Raw genomic sequence first — 22,206 nt, 5'->3', positions numbered from 1 at the left:
TTATACAGTCAGGTCCATAAATTTTGGGACATCGACACAATTTCGCAAATAGAGTAAGAGCAGGCCCATGCTCCCCGATGTTCAACAGTGGCGTCCCACTGTACACGGGTGTGCTGGACGCTTACCTGTCCTGGCATCCGCTCGGAGCTCTCACTGTTGGTGAAGGCTGGATACTTTGCCTGCAATTAGCTTCCCACGTGTTGTCTCTAGTTCGGCGTCCCACGTGTGTCGGCTCTGTGTGTTTTGCTTGGGCGGACAAATCGTTACATGATAATATTAATGGAAGCGCTTCCACTTTCAATGCCCGGTATATTCCTTCTCAGAGCGGGGTATACGGGTGTTAAATCATCTCTTTTACACCTAGATGCGTTTTGAAGTCCATTCCCGATCTCTTTCTCAGTGGTCACCCATTACCCCCTGTTGCAGTCCTTTAATACCCTCACCGGGTGAAATAGAAAGGATGAAGTGGATCCCACAGTCAGATATTCAGTGACACCATAGAATTGTTGTAGCGATACCGTTGCGTTATAGGTATTCATGATTTTTCATTAACGGAAATGTGAATATGATGGGTTATTCCATTCCCATATACATTTATTTCTCAATAACATGGAAATGTATGAAAATATACCATATTCATTCAAAAAAAAAAGTTTAAATGTTGTTATAGAATTCCTAGTGCGGTAAAAAAGAAAGTTTTTTTAAAAATCTTTTTCTGTACTCCCTATTCCAAATAAGTCTATATCACTTCTCATGTGTCACAGCTTTATATTAGGATAGGAGTATAACTTAAATAGGGTAAAATAAGATAAATCATTCCTAGATTTATATACAGTCAGGTCCATAAATATTGGGACAGCGACAGAATTCAAATTTGTTGGGCTCTATACACCACCACAATGGATTTGAAATGAAACAAAGAAGATGTGCTTTAACTGCAGTCTGTCAGCTTTAATTTGAGAGTATTTACATCCAAATCAGGTGAACGGTGTAGGAATTACAACAGTTTGCATATGTTTCTCCCACTTGTTAAGGAACCAAACGTAATGGGAAAATTGGCTTCTCAGCTGTTCCATGGCCAGGTGTGGGTTATTCCCTCATTATCCCAATTACAATGAGCAGATAAAAGCTCTAGAGTTAATTTCAAGTGTGCTATTTGCATTTGGAATATGTTGCTGTCAACTCTCAAGATGGGATCCAAAGAGCTGTTACTATCAGTGAAGCAAGCCATCATTAGGCAGAAAAAACACAACAAACCTATCAGAGAGATAGCAAAAACATTAGGCCTGGCCAAAACAACTGTTTGGAACAACACCAAAAGACTCGGAAGACCACGGAAAGCAACTGTGGTGATGACCGAAGAATTCTTTCCCTGGTGAAGAAAACACCCTTCACAACAGTTGGCCAGATCAAGAACACGCTCTAGGAGGTAGGTGTATGTGTGTCAAAGTCAAAAATTAAGAGAAGACTTCACCATAGTGAATACAGAGGGTTCACCACAAGATGTAAACCATTGGTGAGCCTCAAAAACAGGAAGGCCAGAGTTTGCCAAACAACAACTAAAAAATAGTGTTAAGCGAACTTGTGTTTTAAGTTCGACGTCTAAAGTTCGGGTTATCGAAGAATCGCGTTATGGATTCTAAATTCCATTATGGTCCGTGGTAGCGGAATCCATAACGCGATTCTTCGATAACCCGAACTTTAGACACCGAACTTAAAACACAAGTTCGCTCAACACTACTAAAAAAGCCTTCACAGTTCTGGAACAACATCCTATGGACAGATGAGACCAAGATCAACTTGTACCAGAGTGATGGGGAAAAAAAAGAGTATGGAGAAGGAAAGGAACTGCTCATGATCCTAAGCATACCACCTCATCAATGAAGCATGGTGGTGGTAGTATCATGGCAAAATGCCCCAAGAACAAGCGGGAGCTGAAGACAGTTGCAGTAGAGGCCTGGCAGAGCATCACCAGGGATGAAACCCAGCGCCTGGTGATGTCTATGCCTTCCAGACTTCAGGCTGTGATTGACTGCAAAGGATTTGCAACCAAGTATTAAACAGTGAAAGTTTGATTTATGATTATTATTATGTCCCATTACTTTTGGTCCCTTAAAGGGAATCTGTCACCTGCTTTCACCATTTTAAGCTGTCACCATCGCTATGTTCACTAAAGTACCTTATTTCCAGCAGTCTTCTTTTTACTTTATTTTGTTTTCTCCTTTTGATATAAAAGCGCTTTTTATGTTATGCTAATGAGGCTCCAAGGTGCCCAGAGGGGCGTTTTTTTCCTTCTCCGGTGCCCAGTGACGCCCCCCTGCAGTGCCCAAAAACGCCTCCTGATCCTCAAATAACCTCCCACAGCCCGGCAAACGGTTCCGCTCCCTCCCCACGTCATAGTCTACCTTCTAGAAATGCCCCGTCCTTCTTCCTGTCGGAGGCCAGAAAACTCGCACAGGTGCAGTACCGCCTGCGGCCTGCGCGATCATCAAGCTCCTGAGGGCAACAGCCTCAAAAGTCAGCTGCCAGGAAGCAGGACCGGGCATTTCTACAAGGTAGACTATGATGTTGGGAGGGGGCGGAACCGTTTGCCAGGACTGTGGGAGGTTATTTGAGGATCAGGAGGCGTTCTTGGGCACTGCAGGGGGGTGTCACTGGGCACCAGAGAAGGAAAAAAACGCCCCTCTGGGCACCTTGGAGCCTCATTAGCATATCATAAAAAGCGCTTTTATATCAAAAGGACAAAACGAAATAAAGTAAAAAGAAGACTGCTGGAAATAACGTACTTTAGTCAACATAGCGATGGTGACAGCTTAAAATGGTAAAAGCAGGTGACAGATTCCCTTTAACAAGTGGGAGGCACATATGCAAACTGTTGTAATTCCTACACCGTTCAAATCCATTGTGGTGGTGTAGAGAGCCAAAAATGTTAGAATTGTGTCGACGTCCCAATATTTATAGACCTGACTGTATATGGTTAGGTAAAAATACGTTCAGATTTAGTTGCTGTTGATTCAGCCATAATGATGTATGAATCCACGTAGCTGAGCTGTGGTGACTCGCCACTGAATTTATGCATCGCACCTACAGCTGACTACTAAAATAAATGTACTATGAATCATAGAAGTGCTTAAAGGGCATCTTCAGCAGATTTCCACCTATGAAACTGGCTGACTTGTTACATGTGCACTTGGCAGCTGAAGGCACCTATGTTGGTCCCATGTTCACATGTGTCCACATTTTTTATAAAAATTCAGTTTTAATATATGCAAATGAGTCTCTAGGAACAACGGGGGCATTGGCGTCACTCCTAGAGGCTCAGCTCTCTTTGCAACAGCCACGTCCTCTGCACTTTGTTTGACAGGACCAGGCAGTGTAAACGTCATCAAGCCTGGCCCTGTCAAAGTGCAGAGGGCATGGAAGTTGTAGCGAGCTAAGCCTCAAGGTGTAACGGCAACACTCCCATTTCTCCTGGGGGCTCATTTGCATATATTAAAACTTCATTTTTTCCCTTTCATCCTCCACGACGGCATTACCATGAGAGAGGTCCCGTCTCCAACCAGGTAGGGACAGGAAGAATAAATCTGACCCTCCTTCACCCATCCTCAGTGTCTTCCTGTCTCTTCCAGATGGGAGACAGGCCTTTTTTTGCTCATGGCAATGCTGTGAGTTCTGCATCTGAACAGAGGCAGTATTTCTGTTTAGTTTTTGATGCCTACGATCACATGAGGGAGCTGGGGGCAGCCTAACCCTAGTTGGGTACCTGGTTGTCCGCAACAGAAAACTCCATAATTTTTTCATTGGTGGTCCAGCTCCTTCCTCCCTCCATTCTGTATGCCTGCTGGGGAGAGGCCATGTGAGGACCGGATACTCACTGAGTCCCTCCGATCTCGCGTTGCCCCTGGCTGCCATCCGAAATGTTCGGCACTAGCAGCGGCAACGCCGGAAGTCGAGGAGCGCTCAGGCTGGAATGCAAGAAAAAATCCCACGGCCGGAACCGGAAGTAGAACGGGAGACGAATTATACGTTCGGTGGAACGCAATTTATTTGTTCACTGCTGTGGCGGAAATGGCACGATATTAAGGTGGAAGTCGCCCTCTGATTTGAGGTCTGCAGGTAAGGGATAAAGGTACATTAGGCACTGGAAATGTTCAGTATGACTGACCAGCAGGTTGTCTCAATGGAGAACACACTGGGCCTGGCAGTTGTAAGTGCCATACAGTTGTGTTCAAAATTATTCAACCCCCAATGCTGTAAAGGGTTTTAGGGAATTTAGTGTACATTTGTAATTGTGTTCAGAATGAAATCTTACAAGGACTTTTTAAAGAACCAAATGCAACTAAAATGACATCAATTGTTTTTGTAATACAGTATTAAATGTTTTTTTTGTGATTTCTTCATTGACACAATTATTCAACCCCTTAAAGACTACCACTCTTAAGGGCTGTTTCACACGAGCTCTGTGCCTCTGCAGTCTGTATCGGGTCTTGGCACTCTTTCATGGAGCGGATGCCGCGCACGGCATCCGCTCGTGTGAAACAGCCCTAAGAACAGAGGTTCATTCAAGTGTTTTCGATCAGGTATTGAAAACACCTGTGGATGTCAAGGAGCAGCAATCAAGCATAATAAGCACCAATTAGGCAGATTTAAAATGACTGTGATACTCAGCTCCTTCTAGACATTTACTGGTGTGTTTACAAACATGGTGAAGTCAAGAGAATGGTCCAGGAAGACAAGAGAAGAGGTGATTTCTCTTCACAGGAAGGGCAATGGCTATAAGAAGATTGCAAAGATGTTAAATATACCAAGAGACACCATAGAAGGCATCATTGCAAATTCAAGGTAAAGGGCACTGTTGAAACGCTACCTGTTCGTGGCAGAAAGAAGATGCTGACTTCGACTACTGTGCGCTACCTGAAGCGCAAAGTGGAGAAAAGTCCCCGTGTGACTGCTGAGGAACAGAAAAAAGATTTTTCAGATGTGGGTACTGAAGTTTCAGCTCAGACAATAAGGCGCACACTGCGTAATGAAGGCCTCCATGCCAGAACTCCCAGGCGCACCCCCTTGCTGTCTCCAAAGAATAAGGGCTCTTTCACACTTGTGTTCTTCTGTTCCGGCATAGAGTTCCGATGTCGGGGCTCTATGCCGGAAGAATCCTGATCAGGATTATCCCCATGCATTCTGAATGGAGAGAAATCCGTTCAGGATGCATCAGGATGTCTTCAGTTCAGGACCGGAACGTTTTTTGGCCGGAGAAAATACCGCAGCATGCTGCGCTTTTTGCTCCGGCCAAAAATCCTGAACACTTGCCGCAAGGCCGGATCCGGAATTAAGGCCCATTGAAAGGCATTAATCCGGATCCGGCCTTAAGCTAAACGTTGTTTCGGCGCATTGCCGGATCCAACGTTTATCTTTTTCTGAATGGGTACCATGGCTGCCAGGACGCTAAAGTCCTGGCAGCCATGGTAAAGTGTAGTGGGGAGCGGGGGAGCAGTATACTTGCCATCTGCGAGGCTCCCGGGGCGCTTCAGAGCGACGTCAGGGCGCCCCACGCGCATGGATGACGTGATCGCATTGGCTCTGACGTCATTCTGGAGCGCCCCGGGAGCCGCACGGGCGGCAAGTATACTGCTCCCCCGCTCCCCACTACTACTTTGGCAACCAGGACTTTAATAGCGTCCTGGCTGTCGTAGTAACACTGAACGCATTTTGAAGACGGATCCGTCTTCAAATGCTTTCAGTTCACTTGCGTTTTTCCGGATCCGGTGTGTAATTCCGACAAATGGAGTACATGACGGATCCGGACAACGCAAGTGTGAAAGAGGCCTTAGAAGAGTCGACTGCAGTATGCCAAAAGTCATGTGGACAAACCACAAAAGTTTTGGGATAGTGTTCTGTGGACTGATGAAACAAAATCAGAACTGTTTGGTCCCATGGATCAACACTATGTTTGGAGGAGGAAGAACAAGGCCTATGAAGAAAAGAACACCTTGCCTACTGTGAAGCATGGCGGGGGGTCAATCATGGGGCTGTTTTGCTTCTACAGGTACAGGGAAGCTTCAGCGTGTGCAAGGTACCATGAATTCTCTTCAGTACCAGGAGATATTGGATGAAAATGTGATGCAGTCCATCACGAACCTGAGGCTTGGGAGACGTTGGACCTTTCAACAGGACAATGATCCCAAGCATTCCTCCAAGTCCACTAGAGCATGGTTGCAGATTAAAGGCTGGAACATTTTGAAGTGGCCATCGCAGTCACCATACTTAAATCCGATTGAGAACCTCTGGTGGGACTTAAAGAAAGCAGTTGCAGCGCGCAAGCCTAAGAATGTGACTGAACTGGAGGCTTTTGCCCATGAAGAATGGGCGAAGATATCCGTAGATCGCTGCAAGACACTTGTGTGAAGCTATGCTTCACGTTTGAAAGCTGTTATAACTGGAAAAGGATGTTGTACTAAGTTACTAAGATTGAATGTCACTTGGGGGTTGAATAAAACTGATAATGATGTGAGCACAGAAAATACATTTGTGGTTATTTCATTATAAATGTTATGTTATATTTGTCTATCTTACAAGTGCCTCTTTGATTCAATTGTAAACAAGATGACTGAAATGATCAAAATCAATGTCAAACTGGCCAAAACACTCAATTTCAGTGGGGGTTGAATAATTTTGAACACAACTGTATGTGCTTAGAATTCTGGTTGCTATTTTGTTCTGTTTGGTAGCAGCTAATACCTGTTTTTCTGTCTTTGGTATATATGCAGAGTGAGAAAGAAAGCTCTCAAAAAGCTAAAGTTAGGAAGTGTTTTTTCTTGCAATATAAAATTTCCTGAAAACTGAATAAAAAAAGCTATGCAAAAAATGTACCAACAATATTGCTAAGGATTAGTCCCATCTATCAGAGATGAGATAAGGGACGTGATTAAGCAAGAAATGCGTGCCGCGTTGGCTGAAAGCTCTGTAGCTGGACCTAGCTCCTCTTCTATTAAACATATGGAGTCTAAAATTATTATCTCAGATCCAGATTCTGAGGCTGAGTCTTAGGATTCTGACGATTCCTGAGGTTCTGATACTGAGTTCAAAAGATGTCTGTTCTCTTCAGAGGACACTAAAGAGCTAATAAAAGCAGTCAGGGTAACCATGAATTTGTCTGATGAGAAAGTGCAGATCTCTGCACAAGACGAGATGTATAGCGGCCTTCAACAAAGGAAAAAGCTTGTATTTCCAGTTCATAAAAATATGCGCACTCTAATTAAACGAGAATGGAAGGTTCCTGATTAGAAGCTTTTTATTCCCAGGACAATTAGACGCAGACTACATTTCGATGAAGAGGATTTTAAACCTTTTATTGTTTGCCCAAAGGTAGATATTTTGCTAGCAAAGCTTGTAAAAAGCACTAATGCTCTTCCATTTGAAGATATGGGATCTTTAAAAGATCCCATGGGTAAAAAAGTGGACACTTGTATTAAAAAAGCATGGGAAGCAGACTCTGGTTTATTTAAAAATAATTATCTGCCACCACTGTTACCAGATCTCTTAAAATTTGGCTTGAGCAATTAGAATCTCTTCTTAAAGATAATACACTATATGATTCAATAAAAGACTCTTTTGCCCTATTGCTTAAAGCCGTTGATTTCTTATCAGACGCCACAGCCGAATCAGTAAGGATGTCGGCAAAAACCACGGGCCCATCTATTGCTGCTAGAAGGGCCTTATGGTTAAAGTCTTGGTCGGGAGACATCTGTTCTAAAATTACTTTGTAGTCTCCCTTTCCATGGGAACATTTTGGTTGGGGAGGTCCTAGAAAAAATTCTGGAAAAAGCCTCAGATTCAAAGAAATGCTTTCTTGGGGTTTTAGGGAAAAGGAAATTTCCCTTTCGGAAGACCAAAAAAGGTGTTTTTTCCCTGTCAAAAAGATCTAATAGGGGGAAAATGCAAAGAGGTGGCAGATGTAGAGGATTTTTATTTGTGTCCAATCCTGAAACCCCTAAACAATGACGCCAGATCTCAGTTGGGAGGGAGATTAACATTCGTTCTAAAGGAATGGGAAAAGATTACAAGAAATCTCTGGGTCTTAAACATTGTCCAAAAGGGCTACAATATCAAATTCCCTCCCCCTCCTCCTATAAAAAATTTCAAAATTACTCCTCTTCAAAGGTCGCCTCTTCTGCAGAAAAAACTAGAAGAAGTGATTTTAGAGCTCCTCAATCTAAAAGCCATTGTTCCTGTTCCTTTGGACCAAGAGGAATCAGGTTGTTATTCAACTGTATTTTTGGTAAAGAAACCCAATGGCAAGTACCGTTTAATTATGAACCTGAAATTTCTAAGCAAATAAATATGTACGAGAAATTCAAAATTAAGACATTAAGGTCGACCATAAACCGTCTAAAAAATAAAATAAAAGGGGGACTACATGGCCTCTTTGGACCTGAAAGATGCCTATTATCATATCCCGGTTTGCAAAAAAGATCAAAAATTCCTGAGGTTAGCAGTTTACAATTACATCAAGGGAACCCTCAGGCACTTTCAGTTTCAGGTTTTACCCTTTGGAATCACATCTGCTCCGAGGGTTTTCACCAAAGTGATGGTGGAAGTAGTTGCTCACCTGAGGAGGTTAAACATAATCATAGTCCCATATCTGGACGACCTTTTGGTGATTGGAAACTCGGCAGAAAATTTGGAGAACAGTCTATTCTGAACCTGTCAGACCCTTTATCAGTTAGGGTACTTTCACACTAGCGTTAAAGTTTTCTGGTATTGAGTTCCATCATAGGGGCTCAATACCGGAAAAAAACGCTTCCGTTTTGTCCCAATGCACTCTGAATGGAAAGCAATCCATTCAGTATGCATCAGGATGTCTTCAGTTCAGTCCCTTTTACAGTATTTGTAACGCTAGTGTGCAAGTAGCTTTAGGCTGAATAATAAATTGGGAAAAATCAAATCCAGTCTCTTCCCAGAACCTAGTGTTTTTGGGCTTCCTTCTGGATTCGGTAAAACAAAAGACGTTTCTGCCACTATGATTCTGGCTACTATGATTCTGGACAAGGTCTCAAACTTTCGGGATCACCCAATCTGTACAGTTCGGGAAGCCATGAAACTTCTAGGTACCCTAACAGCCTGTATTCCAGTAGTGAGATGGGCCCAGTTCCATTCTGATATTCCAACTGTGGATACTGGAGCACTGGAACAAAGACCTGAATGCTTTAGAGAACAAAATTGTTCTCGCCTTTTCCGTGTCTTATTCTCTTCTTTGATGGCAGGACCTGCACCATCTCCAGAGAGGAGTTTCATGTGGCGCCAGGAACTTGATGATGGTCACGACTGATGTAATTTTATGGGGCTGGGGGGCGCACTGCTCACAACTCTGTTTTCAGGGACAGTGGCCAGCCAAACAGGCAAATTCCTCTTCAAATCTGAGAGAATGACAGGCTGTTTGGGAGGCAATAAGAGCATTTTCCCCAGATCTGTTAAGAAAGGACTTACAGATAAGGTCAGACAACATGACTGTTGTAGCTTATGTGAACCACCAGGGCAGTACAAAAAGCAGAGCTCTCAATCAGGTTGCAGAAAAAATATTTTCTTGGACAGAACAACATATCAGAACTCTCTCGGCCGTTCGTTTGAAGGGGACGTTAAACGTAAAAGCAGATTTCTTAAGCCGGCTTCGGTTAAACTCTGGAGAATGGAGTTTAAAAATTGAAATCTTTTTGAAAATAGTGCAAAAATGGGGCAAACCTCTGGTAGATCTGTTTACCTCAAACAAAAACACAAAATGCCCAAAAAAAATCTCCCTAAATTCAGGGATAGATGCTCTAGCTCAGGAATGCTCAACCTGCGGCCCTCCAGCTGTTGTAAAACTACAACTCCCACCATGCCCTGCTGTAGGCTGATAGCTGTAGGCTGTTAAGGCATTCTGGGAGTTGTAGTTTTGCAACAGCTGGAGGGCCGCAGGTTGAGCATGCCTGCTCTAGCTCAAAAATGGGACTTCTCTCTTGCCTATCTAGAAAAGATAAGAGAAAAAAAGGCTCACGTAATTTTAATAGCTCCATTATGGCAAAGGAAATCCTGGTTTCCCCTACTGAAACTTCTCTCGATTTAAAGTCCACAGATTTATCCTTGGTGCCCGGATCTGTTATTTCAAGGCCCAGTAGTTCATCCACAGATAGAAAAAGTACACTTGGCTGCATGGAATCTGAAAGGATAACTTAAATATCTAGAGGCCTTTCAGATGGAGTTATTAACACCATGGCAGGAGGCAGGAAACCTGTAACCTCTAAAATGTATACAAAAATTTGGAGAAGATTTTGTTTGTGGGGCAAAGAGTCTAGGATATCTACTGATGTTTTACAAACAGTTTTCTACAGTCTGGATTTGAATAAGGACTGCACCCAAATACCTTAAGAGTTCATATCTCTCCTTTAGGCCTCATGCACACGCACGACCGTTGTTTTGGTCCGCATCCGATCTTGGATGCTGACCCATTCACTTCAATGGGGCCGCAAAAGATGCGGACCGCAAAATGGGGCCGCAAAAGGTCTTAAAGTATCTAAAGGTTTCCTAGATAGGTGGATCAAAACAATGATATCTGAAGCCTACAGGATATTACAAGTTCCCCCCTAAAATAATGAAAGCTCACTCAACTCGTCTATTTCCACTTCTTGGGCAGAGAGAGCTGATGCACAGATTGAGCAAATTAGCAAAGCAGCAACCATCTTCTAGCCCCCATACATTTATTAAACATTACAGGGTTGACATCGGCAGGAAGGTTCTGCAAGCTATTGTCCTACCCTAATTTAGTTCTCTAGTATATCTCATGGTAATGCCGTCATAGAGGATGAAAGGAAAAACTGTAATTACTTATGGTAATTTCCTTTTCATGAATCCTCCACGACGGCATGTGATATTCCCACCCCCAAAAAAAAAAAAGTGTAGATAGATGTATATTATGTTTGAGTTTGAATGATTAAAAGACTCTCTAGGCTGTTGGTCCATAAAGACACTGAGGATGGGTGGAGGAGGGTCAGATTTATTCTTCCTGTCCCTACCTGGTTGGAGGCGGGACCTCTCTCATGGTAATGCCGTCGTGGAGGATTCATGAAAAGGAAATTGCCATAAGTAATTCAGTTTTCTCAGCAATGCAGGCACATATGAACATGGGACCAACACAGATGCCTTCAGCTGCCAAATGCACATGTAACAGGTCGGCCAGTGTCATAGGTACAAACCCTGCTGACAGATTCAGCACAGCAGCTATGCTTCACCATTTAATGATGTGAAATTCAAGGGTATGTTCACATTTTGCGGCCATGCTGTGGTTGAATACTGTGCGAGCATACAAGCTGCAGTGTGCTGTAATTAAACTAATTATGACTGCAGTGTTTAGTTGACATTGTTAATGGTTGCACAGAACCTGTAATGCCACAAGGACGTTAACAATACATACCGACTAGGGGCACGTTCACATCAGTGCAATGATTTCCGTTGTTCTTCTGCTAAAAGAGCAGGACAATGAAAATGACGGAAGTCCTGGATTCGGCACATAACTGACTTGAATAAAGCTGTACAGAACAGCGGACCCCACTCATGAATGGTCTCGGGACGCTTTACTGTTGGTATTAGGGTTGTCTCCTGTATAGAATTATCGACACCAAATCGATACTTTTGTCCCGGTATCGGTAGATACTGGGATTTGCCATTTACCGATACTGGGCTGCGCTACTGCAGTGGGCGCTATGTTCCTTCAGCAGCACAGGGGAGAAGGACGCGGTCCCTCCTTCCCCCCTGTTCCGCTGCTGCCACCGCCGCCAATGAGAGGGGAAGAGAGATGGGGCTGTGGCCATTTCGCCACCAATGAAGTTAACTAACTCATTAATTCAAATACAGGAGGCGGGTACTGGCTGCAGATTCATATAGCCGGCACCCAACCTCAATAAGAGGTAGCTGTGATCCGCGGCAGGTTAACTAACAGCCAGTACCCGCCTCCTATATTTGAATTAATGGGTGAGTTACCTTCATTGGTGGCGCAGTGCGCCGCCCCAGTATTAAAAACATTGGTGGCAGTGGCCACAGGGTCCCCTCCTCCTCATTGGTGCTCCATTGGCAGCAGTGTAATCCTGCGGCTCCGATCGGTTACCATAGAGCTTACCATGGCAGCCAAGGCTTCAGTGGCGTCCTGGCTGCTATGGTAAGCTCCCTGCTGCTGTGTGCGCTATGCACAGGCCAGCAGGGAGAGTGTGAGACCCTATTCACCCTAATAGAGCTCTATCAGGGTGAATAGGACAAGGGTTCTAGCCCCAAAGGGGGCTAATAGTTAGTAAATAAAAGGTAAAACAAAAATAAAAAAAAATATTAAGTATAAATCTTATAGTACTGGTTTGCCACTTCTCTTATATATAATACACACCACACCAGACAATAGGGTTTTCAATCTTTTGTTTGCTGAGTAGTTTACTAACAGATTAATAAAAGTTACTGTTTTGAATAAAGTGAATATTATGGATCTGATTGCCATACGGACTGTCAAAGTACGTTTATAATGTACGTTTATTTATGTGTCAGTCTGAACTTTTGGCCATGATTGTACTTGCAACAAAAAGAAAAGCCACTCAAAGAAAATACTGCAACTGATAGAATGTATGTCCATATAGAAACAGTGATATTTCTTCATAGATAAAAAAAAAAATTCAATAAAACTTTCATTTCATCATATCATCTGCCAGAACGTGGGAAACTGTAAAGAGGACAACAAGAAGAGACGGCAATGCTGTGGATGGTAAATATCTTGTCCTTATATTGGGAAACTTTGGAACGATTGTGAATAATTCCATAATTTAGCATATTTTCCTTTTGTCACTGAATAGGCGTAGCAATAATACCAGTACTACAACGAACGCTCCATTATGAATGCATGGTGCTCATCAAACAGTTCAGACCTCCTCTGGGTTGCTACTGTCTGGAATTTCCTGCAGGTATTTGTTTCTATTATATCTTTGTTGGTATCTGTTCCATTTCTGTGAAAGCAGAGAAGAAGGCACCATTCCAGTGCAAAAGAGAAGTTTTATTCATCCGGTGTAAGATAGCAACGTTTCAGCTGCTCAGTGCAGTCATTTTCAGGCAGGTCCATTTCTGGATGTAGACAAAGGCCAAGTGCAGTATCTGACAAGACAAGACAGCTGCATCCTTCTGATGTAGGGTCATAATGTGACAGCAGCTCTGCATGTTTTCATGGGCCCCATTATAAAAATGCCTATTCTTGTCAGCAAAATGGACAAGAATAGAACATGTTTTATCACTTGCGGCTCGGCCACACGGATGGCATTTTTTTTTATAGAAATGAAACAGTCCGTGTGCAATCCACAAAGAATGTGGATCAGAAGCTGACCGAAAATATGGTTGTTTGAATGCACCCTTATACAGGATGATGTATGTTGGCACCCTCTTTCCCACCTTCCTTGTCCGAGTGTAGAGGAAGGGCACACTGTCAGAGCAGGTAAGTATGGGGTGAATGTGGTGCTTGAATGGGATGAGAGGCACTGCGGGGCTGGCACTTGCTGAAGGAGGTCATGGAGGTTGGTAGTTATATATGAGTCACTGTGTATGGGACTGACAATGAAAACTATACGATATAAAAGTAGTTACGAAAAGGAGCAATCCAGACAAAACAGGCAGATTACTAATCCTGTAGATGGCATGAATTCAACTATAAGTTGGCAAAGAGCTTGGAGTAAAAGTGGAAAAAGGTCGCACATTATTGTTGAAAATCATGGCTTGTTAATTTTTTAAAGTGGTATTCCGGTTACATTAGGTTATCCCCCATCCACAGGAGAGGGGATAACTATTATATTGGTGGGAGTCCTACCTTTGGGACCTCACCAGTCATAAGAATGGGGGCCCTGTACCCCCTGCAGCCCCCATCAAATGAACGGTGCAGCCACTCCATTCATTTCTACAGGAGTTCCAGCGATAGCCGAGTACAGCGCTCACCTATCTCTGGAATTCCCATATAAATGATTGGAGCGGTCGCACATATGCCCCAATGGCTGATTTGTTCATTTCAGAGGACTGCAGGGGGGTACTGGGCCCCCGTTCTTGTGATTGGTGGGGTCCCCAGCAGTAGGAGCCCCACCAATCTAATAGTTAATGTTACGTTAATATAACTGGAATGCACCTTTAAGTTTTTCTTATGCCCCTTTTATATTACAGCATGCCAAAAATAAATTAAGGCAACTGTCCCACAGTCAGTAGAAGTGAAGTGGAATTTACAGAGAAAGGGTATAATGGAAAGATATGTGCTTCTTTTGTGTTTTGGACCCACTCCTTGTTCTGGCTTATCAATACTGATGCAAAATACTGACTATGTGAAAGTGACCTTAGACAGGCTGCAGGCACAGAGCTACTTGTGCCATCATATATCTATGAACAACTAAGGGCCCTTTTTCACTGGTCGAGGATTTGGGCCCATTATTGGCAATGAACTTTCATTCGAAGACTTGTTCCCTATAGTTGTCCCATGTAAATGTGTATACGATTATAATTTATCTGCAGTACTTTGCCCTGTGTAAACAGTGATGTGCTGCTAACCATATGCAAACTGAATGGGGACAAACAATCGCAGTAACGATCGTTCATCCCCATACACCAGCAATGATTCCCAATCATTTCTCGGCCTGTGTAAAATGACCATTACTTCACTAGTATATTATTCCTAGATAAAAATAGGAAGAGTCCCCCTATAATTCGTTTTAATGTCATCTTTGTGATCTTCTGCTAGGCCTTATAGATGAAAATGAAACCGCAGAGCAAGCAGCGCTTCGAGAACTGGAAGAGGAAACTGGTTATAAAGGAGAAGTCATGGAGTGCTCCCCAGGTCTGTTAATAGTTGTTTGGCTGGACTTTCACTTATCACAATAGCATGCAATGCAGATTAAACCCGACTTGGTTTAATTTTATACCAAGATTACATGAGTGCTCTGTATCAAAAAGCAAAAAGCCCGGCCTTACCAAAACTCAACTGTTGATATTTGTTGGTGTCCCTGTTCCCAAACAACCACCATTATAATATTTTAATCTTGGAAGAAAAAGGGAATATAATGGCTAGATTACCTGCTCCACTAAAAACAGAGTTAGAGGTACTTTTAATCCCTTAAAGGGGTTGTCTCACTTCAGTAAGTGGCATTTATCATGTATATAAAGTTAATACAAGGCACTTGATAATATATTGTTATTATCCATATTGCTTCCTTTGCTGGCTGGATTCATTTTTCCATCACATTATACACTGCTCGTTTCCATGGTTACAGACCACCCTGCAATCCATCAGTGGTGGTCGTGCTCGCACACTATAGGAAAAAAACACTAGCTTATATGCGCTCCCATGGTCCCGGCCACCAGGGAGGCTGACACTTTTTCCTATGACGTGCAAGCATGACCACCGCTGATGGAGTGCAAGGTGGTCTGTAACCATGGAAACAATCAGTGTATAATGTAATGGAAAAATGAATCCAGCCAGCAAAGGAGGCAATATGGAGAATCGCAATACATTAGTAAGAGCCTTGTATTTACTTCCTCTACATGATAAATGCCACTTGCTGAAGTGAGAGAACCACTTTAATGCATAATGCCATACATGTACAGCATTATGTGCAAGGGATTGTATATGCGGTGGGTGTCTGCTGTATAATACAGCAGGCACCTGGCTGTAATGACCAGGATCAGCAATGACACCAAAACCAGTCATTTAACCCCTCAGGTGCTGTGTTCAAAAGTGATCACGGCATTTGTGAGGTTAGGTAGAGGGATGCAGCTTTGATGAAATTGCGTGGCTCCAATCGGTTACCATGACAGCCTGGGGCCTGCTGAAGGTTCCCAGGCCTGTCACTGTAAGCTGCCTGCTAAACTGTGCATATGGCTCAGCTCAGCAGGCAGAGCGTCAGAATCCTATTCACCATAATAGATCTCTGTTATGGTGAATGGGACAAGGGATTGAAAGAGGGCCTGAAAGTTACTGTGTAAAAAAAATAATAATAATAATAAAAAAAAGTTCAAATCACCCCCCTTTACCAATTTTACATATAAAAATATATAAACAATTGAAAAATAAGCATAACAGTTATCACTACGTGCAAAAATCTCTCACAATTTCCTGCGCAGTGAGCACCTTAATGGAAGAAAGTTTATCTTGTCCCACAAAAAATATTATCTCATATGGGTATGTGAACGGAAAAATTAAAAAGTTATGCCTATTGGAATGGGGTGGGGGGGGGGATCAAAATTGAAAAACAAAAATAGACCCAGTTCTTAAGGGGTTAAAATTGCTGACCTATCCTCTGAAGATGTTTGATCACTGGGGGTCTGACATCCTGCATCCCCCGCCAGTCAGTTGAAGTGACCGTGAGCAGTGCTGCAGTAATGCTGTGTTGTTCCGAAGTTATTTTGGAACAGCTAATGACCAGGGGTGCTGGGATATTTGAATGGTACATAACAGTGCTTTGACTTTGCACTGTGCAGTTCCGTACCGATCTACAGCCTTCAGCTCGAGAAGCATTGCCTTATATCTCTCATAGTACTATGTCACAGCCCTAGCGTGGTTCCACACACAGCCTTTTTTTTTACACGTTTTCAGTGTCATTTTTCTCTTTTTTTACCGCCAAGACTTCATCAGATGTTACTTTACTTTAGTATTTTAAGATCTACATACACAAGTGGAGCCGCCAATTAGTGTTGTAAATTATGGTTATTCTGGCAATGGCCCCTTCCACTATGCTTTATTGACTTTATAAAAAAAAGAGTCCAAGCTGGCAAAATGTGGTTTAGGGCAAAAAAAAACTGTGACTTTTGTGTGCCATAGTGTTTAGCTATGTTTATAACAGCAATCTGTAATTGTATTATGCACAGTTTGCACTTTATTTCCACCTAGATGCACTAAAATCTGTGGAACATGTGTTGACAAATATATGTAGTGCATGTGGGAAAACATCTGTGTAAAATATGAGGTGTGAACACATTCATAAAATAATATTGGCACCTACTCCATGTGGACAGCTTATAGTGCTAATCAATGCAAGTGGGAGAGGTTCGGTAGTAAATTGTGCATATAAACATGGTAGAATTTGCATTGACATAAATACCTTTTGGTTTTATCACAAACATTTCTGTTCTTTATTATGCAGTGTCTTGTTTAGATCCTGGACTGTCAAATTGTACAACGTACATTGTAACTGTCCACATTAATGGGGATGATTCTGCAAACGTGAGACCAGAACCCAAGCTTGGTGAGTAACCCACTGTCAAAAACTATACTGTAATCACTGGTTTGTTTAAATGGGGTTTTCTGATCAGATCAGGGTTCAGATGAATGCGAGCTGAGCTGCAGTAACCCAGCACGCCAGAATGGCCACTACACTTTGAACAGAGCTGAGCTTCCGGCTCCGTTCAACATGTTAATTCCGGTGCCAGATGCTGCAGAGGGACAGGTGATTGTGGGGATGTGGGGTGTTAGAAGCCCCACTGCTCTTAATTTAATGACCTATCCTGAGGATAGATCATCAATATCTTCAGCTTGGAAAACCCCTTTAATTAACTTTGTCAACTAGATGGTGTTTTTTGTTGTTGTATAATGTTTTTGTTTTTCATAAAATAAAATACCAACTTTTGTATTTATTTTATAAATTAATAAGAGCAGAGGTTTTATATAGATGATGTCTAGGCACAATTATATTTTGATGGACTTGAAGCAGTTATAAACTGCTGTTTTTTAAATGTGGAATCTACTTTTATATTGTTTATTGACTGTTTGTTTGTTTTCTTTTTTCCATCTTCTTTATATCCACCCTGTTAGCGGAAGGAGGTATGTTACATTTTTAAAAACCATGTAAAGTTTAGCAGGTAATTTGTATGCGTTTGATACACATTTGATACACATTACTATTTTTTGTAGAGTTTACAGAAACCATACTGATGCCTAAAATAGAATTTCGAAAGCGTATAGATGGTATGTATATATGTTTATTGCATGGTTAATTTCCATTTATTTATACTGGCCTCCAAAGGGTAATTTAAACACGTCTTCACCTTGTGATTGTGCAACATTGTGAATACTTTTATTTATCCTGTACTTCTCCTAAGTTACAGCTTGTATACAGAGCTGTATTTACCATTCTACTAAATTCAGAGCTGAACTCCACATGCATTTCTTTCTGCCTCACTGTCGGCACAGAGCTTGTATTGGGCAGTTGCATTTTGGTGTGTTTTTTAGCTCAAGCACTGTACAGTAATTTGTTGTCAGAAAACTCCCACTCTATTATAGAAGCATTTATGTTGTTAGGGAAGTTTTTGATGACAAACCACTAAAAGCAATAGGAATATAGCTGAGTGTTAAAGAACCTGTTGTCACAAAATGCAGCGCTGTCTGCAGGAAGCGTGTTATAGAGCAGAAGGAGCTGAATAGATTTATATAGTTTTATGTGAAAAGATTCAGTAATACTTGTATTTGAACATTTAAATCTCTGCTATTTCTGACTTCAGTTGTACATGGGGAAGGCAAATTCAGTGACTGATAGCATTCCCTGTGTAAGTGTGTATATAGACATAGCTATTGATCACTGATAACATCTCCCCCGTGAACAATTAAATCATAAATAGCAAAAATGTACCAAAATGGGGGAAAAGTGGCAGTGCGTCTTATAGTCTGAATGCTTATGACCTCTTACATTATGCTATTGCACACAGCATCAGGACGTAGTGCACATAGACGCGCACTATGACCAAACGCTTTGCGCCATCAGGTCACAGTGCACAGCAGGATCCGGTAGAAGCAATGGAGCACTGTGTCCTGGATCTGCAGCACCATCCGGAGCAAGCGAGGTAAGTTTTTATTTTTTTAGGTCTGATGATGGGGAATTGGGGGTCCGATCTGAGGCTGATTGGGGATCTGATCTGAGTCTGATGGGGCGCTGGTCTGAGCCTAATGGAGGCTAGAGGGGTTTTGAGCTGAGGCTGGGGCGGGGCTCTGATCTGAGGCTGGAAAATACGGTTAATGTATCAATTACAAGTTTTTCTGAATCTTTTCCCATACTATTTGTCAATCTGCTCAGCTCCTCCTGCTCTATAACATCCTGCCTGCAGATTAGACTTTGTGGTGACAGGAACTTTTAAAACCTCATTTAGACAGGCCGCATTATCTCTGCAAGACCTGGATTCAAAAGTGAACGAAGATTAATGGGTTCTACAGTGGTCTATGTTCAGTTCACTTGAACCACATGTGGTGTGCAGCTGTAATGCAGCAAAAATGCAGCTGCATTATGTCCATCTGAATGAGCGATTCAGAAAACATTCCGATTTCCATCCACAAAACACGGGCATATCTGAATATCCATACGGCATCTGGGTGCATCCATTTTTTTTTTTATCTGGACCCTTTTATTTGAATGAATGAGTCTCAGAGGGAAAATGGATATCAATTGGTGCTTAATGTGAATTTCTCTGCATGGACCAATGGTAAGTTGAACTGTTCAGTTGCAGTCATACTGACTTTTCTACATTTGAACCCTGAGCCACTTGCTTCTGTCAGCAGCACTATGCAGATAGCCAGATGCAGGTGCCTATGTTACTGATACATAGTGGGTTGGTTGCCTGGTAGCTATATGCCCTTGTCTATTTTCAGCGGCCCCATAGAAGTGAATGGAGGGCGGCTGCGCATGCACAGTGCGCCCTCCGTTCATTTCCCCACACCTATCAGACAATGGGGCATAACCTAGCGATATGCCTCTATTGTCTGTGATGGAAATACCCATTTAAAGCTGGGTTCACGTCAACGTTTTGTTTTCTGTTCTTCTAATCCATCAGAATAGAAAGATAAAAACAAAAAAAATAAAGGTCCTTTTATTTTGTGCTCATTTATCATCCAATTTTGTTCCATCAGAAATTGCTTTTGACTGGAGAATGTCTTCAATGCAGGACTTTTTCTCCTGTCAAAAAAAAGCAGATCTCTTGAGGGAACTGACAAAAATAGATGCATAATGAGCACAACGGATGCTCAAAATAAAGGATCAGTTTTTAAAATTATTTTTCTATTCTTCTGACTGATCTGAAGAATGAAAAATAAAACTGTTATGTGTACCCAGCCTAATTCTTACTCACAATCACTTAGGAACAACATGGAGGATATATTAGAAGTACTGCAAGTCTTGATGTGTAATGAAGTATTGGTGTGAATAAAGCATTTAGGGTGACATAGGAAACGTACTATTAGCTGCTGCAGCCTCCCCGTCTATGTCTCACTTTGCAGCTCATTACTCCACCCTTCCCCTCTCCATAAACTATTTGCACTTGTAATCTAATTTTTCGCCAAGCTCGCAGTCTGCCTTGGTCTCTGAAGTCTACAGATCAGAGTGAATGCACACTAATATTTTTGTCCTCGGAATTTGGTGTGGAAACTGCCTTCCACAGTTTTCATTGGGAGGTTGTGATTTATTGCCACAACTGCTCTAACAAAGGACATGTCCTTTCTTGGTACAGTTTATGTTTGGACACAGCTGGAAACAACAATTGGTATCTGCTGTGTTGTAGCCCCATTCAATGGTGCTAATCTGCAAGCCGGTCAGCCACATTCAACTGTGATAGATGTACTGTGTGAATGTACCCTTAATTTAGGGAATTGGAATTTTATATTCACCTAGACTAATGATATATATGCAAAGTTGTGTTACAGTAGAGTGACCATTTAAAGGGTTTCTACCACTTCGGTTTCACATATTTAGCTGTCAGACACTAGCGATCCGCTAGTGTCTGCTCTGCCCAACCATCCTAATATAATTGCTTTTGGGGCAGCCGTTTTGCTAAAAAAAGAACTTTTATTAATATGCTAATGAGCCTCTAGGTGCTATGGGGGCGTCATTAGCACCTAGAGGCTCCGTCTACCTTCAGAAACTGCCGCCGCCCAGCGCGTCCCTCCAGCCCGCCCATCTCCTCCTGAATGCGATCCTCCTTGTGAGCGTATGTATTCTGCGCATGCGCAGTGAATGTCTGACCGCTTCCTTGCTCAGACATCTCCACTGCGCCTGCGCGATGACGCCATAGTGCTCCGAGGAACAGGCGCAGTGGAGATGTCTGAGCAGGGAAGCTGTCAGACATTCACTGCGCATGCGCCGAATACAGGCGCTCACAAGGAGGATTGCATTCAGGAGGAGATGGGCGGGCTGGAGGGACGCGCTGGGCGGCAGCAGTTTCTGAAGGTAGACGGAGCCTCTAGGTGCTAATGACGCCCCCATAGCACCTAGAGGCTCATTAGCATATTAATAAAAGTTCTTTTTTTTTAGCAAAACGGCTGTCCCAAAAGCAATTATATTAGGATGGTTGGGCAGAGCAGACACTAGCGGATCGCTAGTGTCTGACAGCTAAATATGTGAAACCGAAGTGGTAGAAACCCTTTAAAGATTGTAAAATATTAGCGATTTTTGCAATGTTTTAATGTTTTTAATTGTATTTTCAGAACTGGTTGCAAATGAAAAACTGGTGGTGGATGCCAGAGTCTACACTTATGCCTTGGCCCTGGAGCATGCTGTGGCTAAACCTTATGAACTACCATTTCTGAAGGGATAATAAGTTTACCTGGTTTGGGCACTTTCATTCTGTTTTAAAAGAGCAGCCTGTCTGATGTGTTTCTCCATTAACTGTGTATAACCCACCTTAGGGTACTTTCACACTAGCGTTATTCTTTTCCAGTATTAAAATCCAGTAAAGGGTCTCAATACTGGGAAAAAACACTTCCGTTTTGTCCCAATGCATTCTGAATGGAAAGCAATCTGTTCAGGAAGTCTTCCTTTCCGTCCCTTGTACGGTATTTGACCGGAAAGAATACTGCAGCTTGCTGCTTTATCTTTTCCGGCCAAAATTCCAGAACACTACCGCACTTGCCATTGAAATGTAATAATGCCAGATCCGGTACCAAGTGTTCCGGAAATTGCTCCATCGCCGGACCCGGTATTTCAATGAATAAGTCTAATGGATCTGGACCCAGAAAAAAAAGATATCCGTTTGCATACAGATTTCCGGATCCGGCAGACAGTTCCGGCAACGGAACTGCCTGCCAAATTCTAACAACACTAGTGTGAAAGTACCCTTAGTTTTAGAACATTTGTTCATTTTCATTACGATGGATGAAGATAAAGTAAGGGCAAAGTCTTACTACCATATTTTCATCTCCAA

At 42.5% G+C, this 22,206-nt stretch overlaps 1 protein-coding gene across 1 annotated transcript in view; it reads left to right on the top strand.

The window, feature by feature from the left end:
* The window catches only part of NUDT5 (nudix hydrolase 5), a 39,136-nt gene extending 17,131 nt beyond the window's left edge, over window positions 1-22,005 (top strand). The window contains exons 4-10 of the mRNA XM_044276751.1: window positions 12,723-12,775; window positions 12,864-12,971; window positions 14,774-14,869; window positions 17,172-17,273; window positions 17,840-17,848; window positions 17,939-17,992; window positions 21,491-22,005. Coding sequence (XP_044132686.1) covers window positions 12,723-12,775; window positions 12,864-12,971; window positions 14,774-14,869; window positions 17,172-17,273; window positions 17,840-17,848; window positions 17,939-17,992; window positions 21,491-21,600 — 532 coding nt within the window. The 3' untranslated portion in view covers window positions 21,601-22,005. The remainder of the gene's footprint in view (window positions 1-12,722; window positions 12,776-12,863; window positions 12,972-14,773; window positions 14,870-17,171; window positions 17,274-17,839; window positions 17,849-17,938; window positions 17,993-21,490) is intronic.
* Window positions 22,006-22,206: the final 201 nt, after the last annotated feature.

The sequence above is a fragment of the Bufo gargarizans genome, chromosome 2 (assembly GCF_014858855.1).
Source record: "Bufo gargarizans isolate SCDJY-AF-19 chromosome 2, ASM1485885v1, whole genome shotgun sequence".
Classification (NCBI taxonomy): domain Eukaryota; kingdom Metazoa; phylum Chordata; class Amphibia; order Anura; family Bufonidae; genus Bufo; species Bufo gargarizans.
The sequence above is the reverse complement of the archived record's forward strand: the minus strand, read 5'-3'. Positions and strand labels throughout refer to the sequence as shown.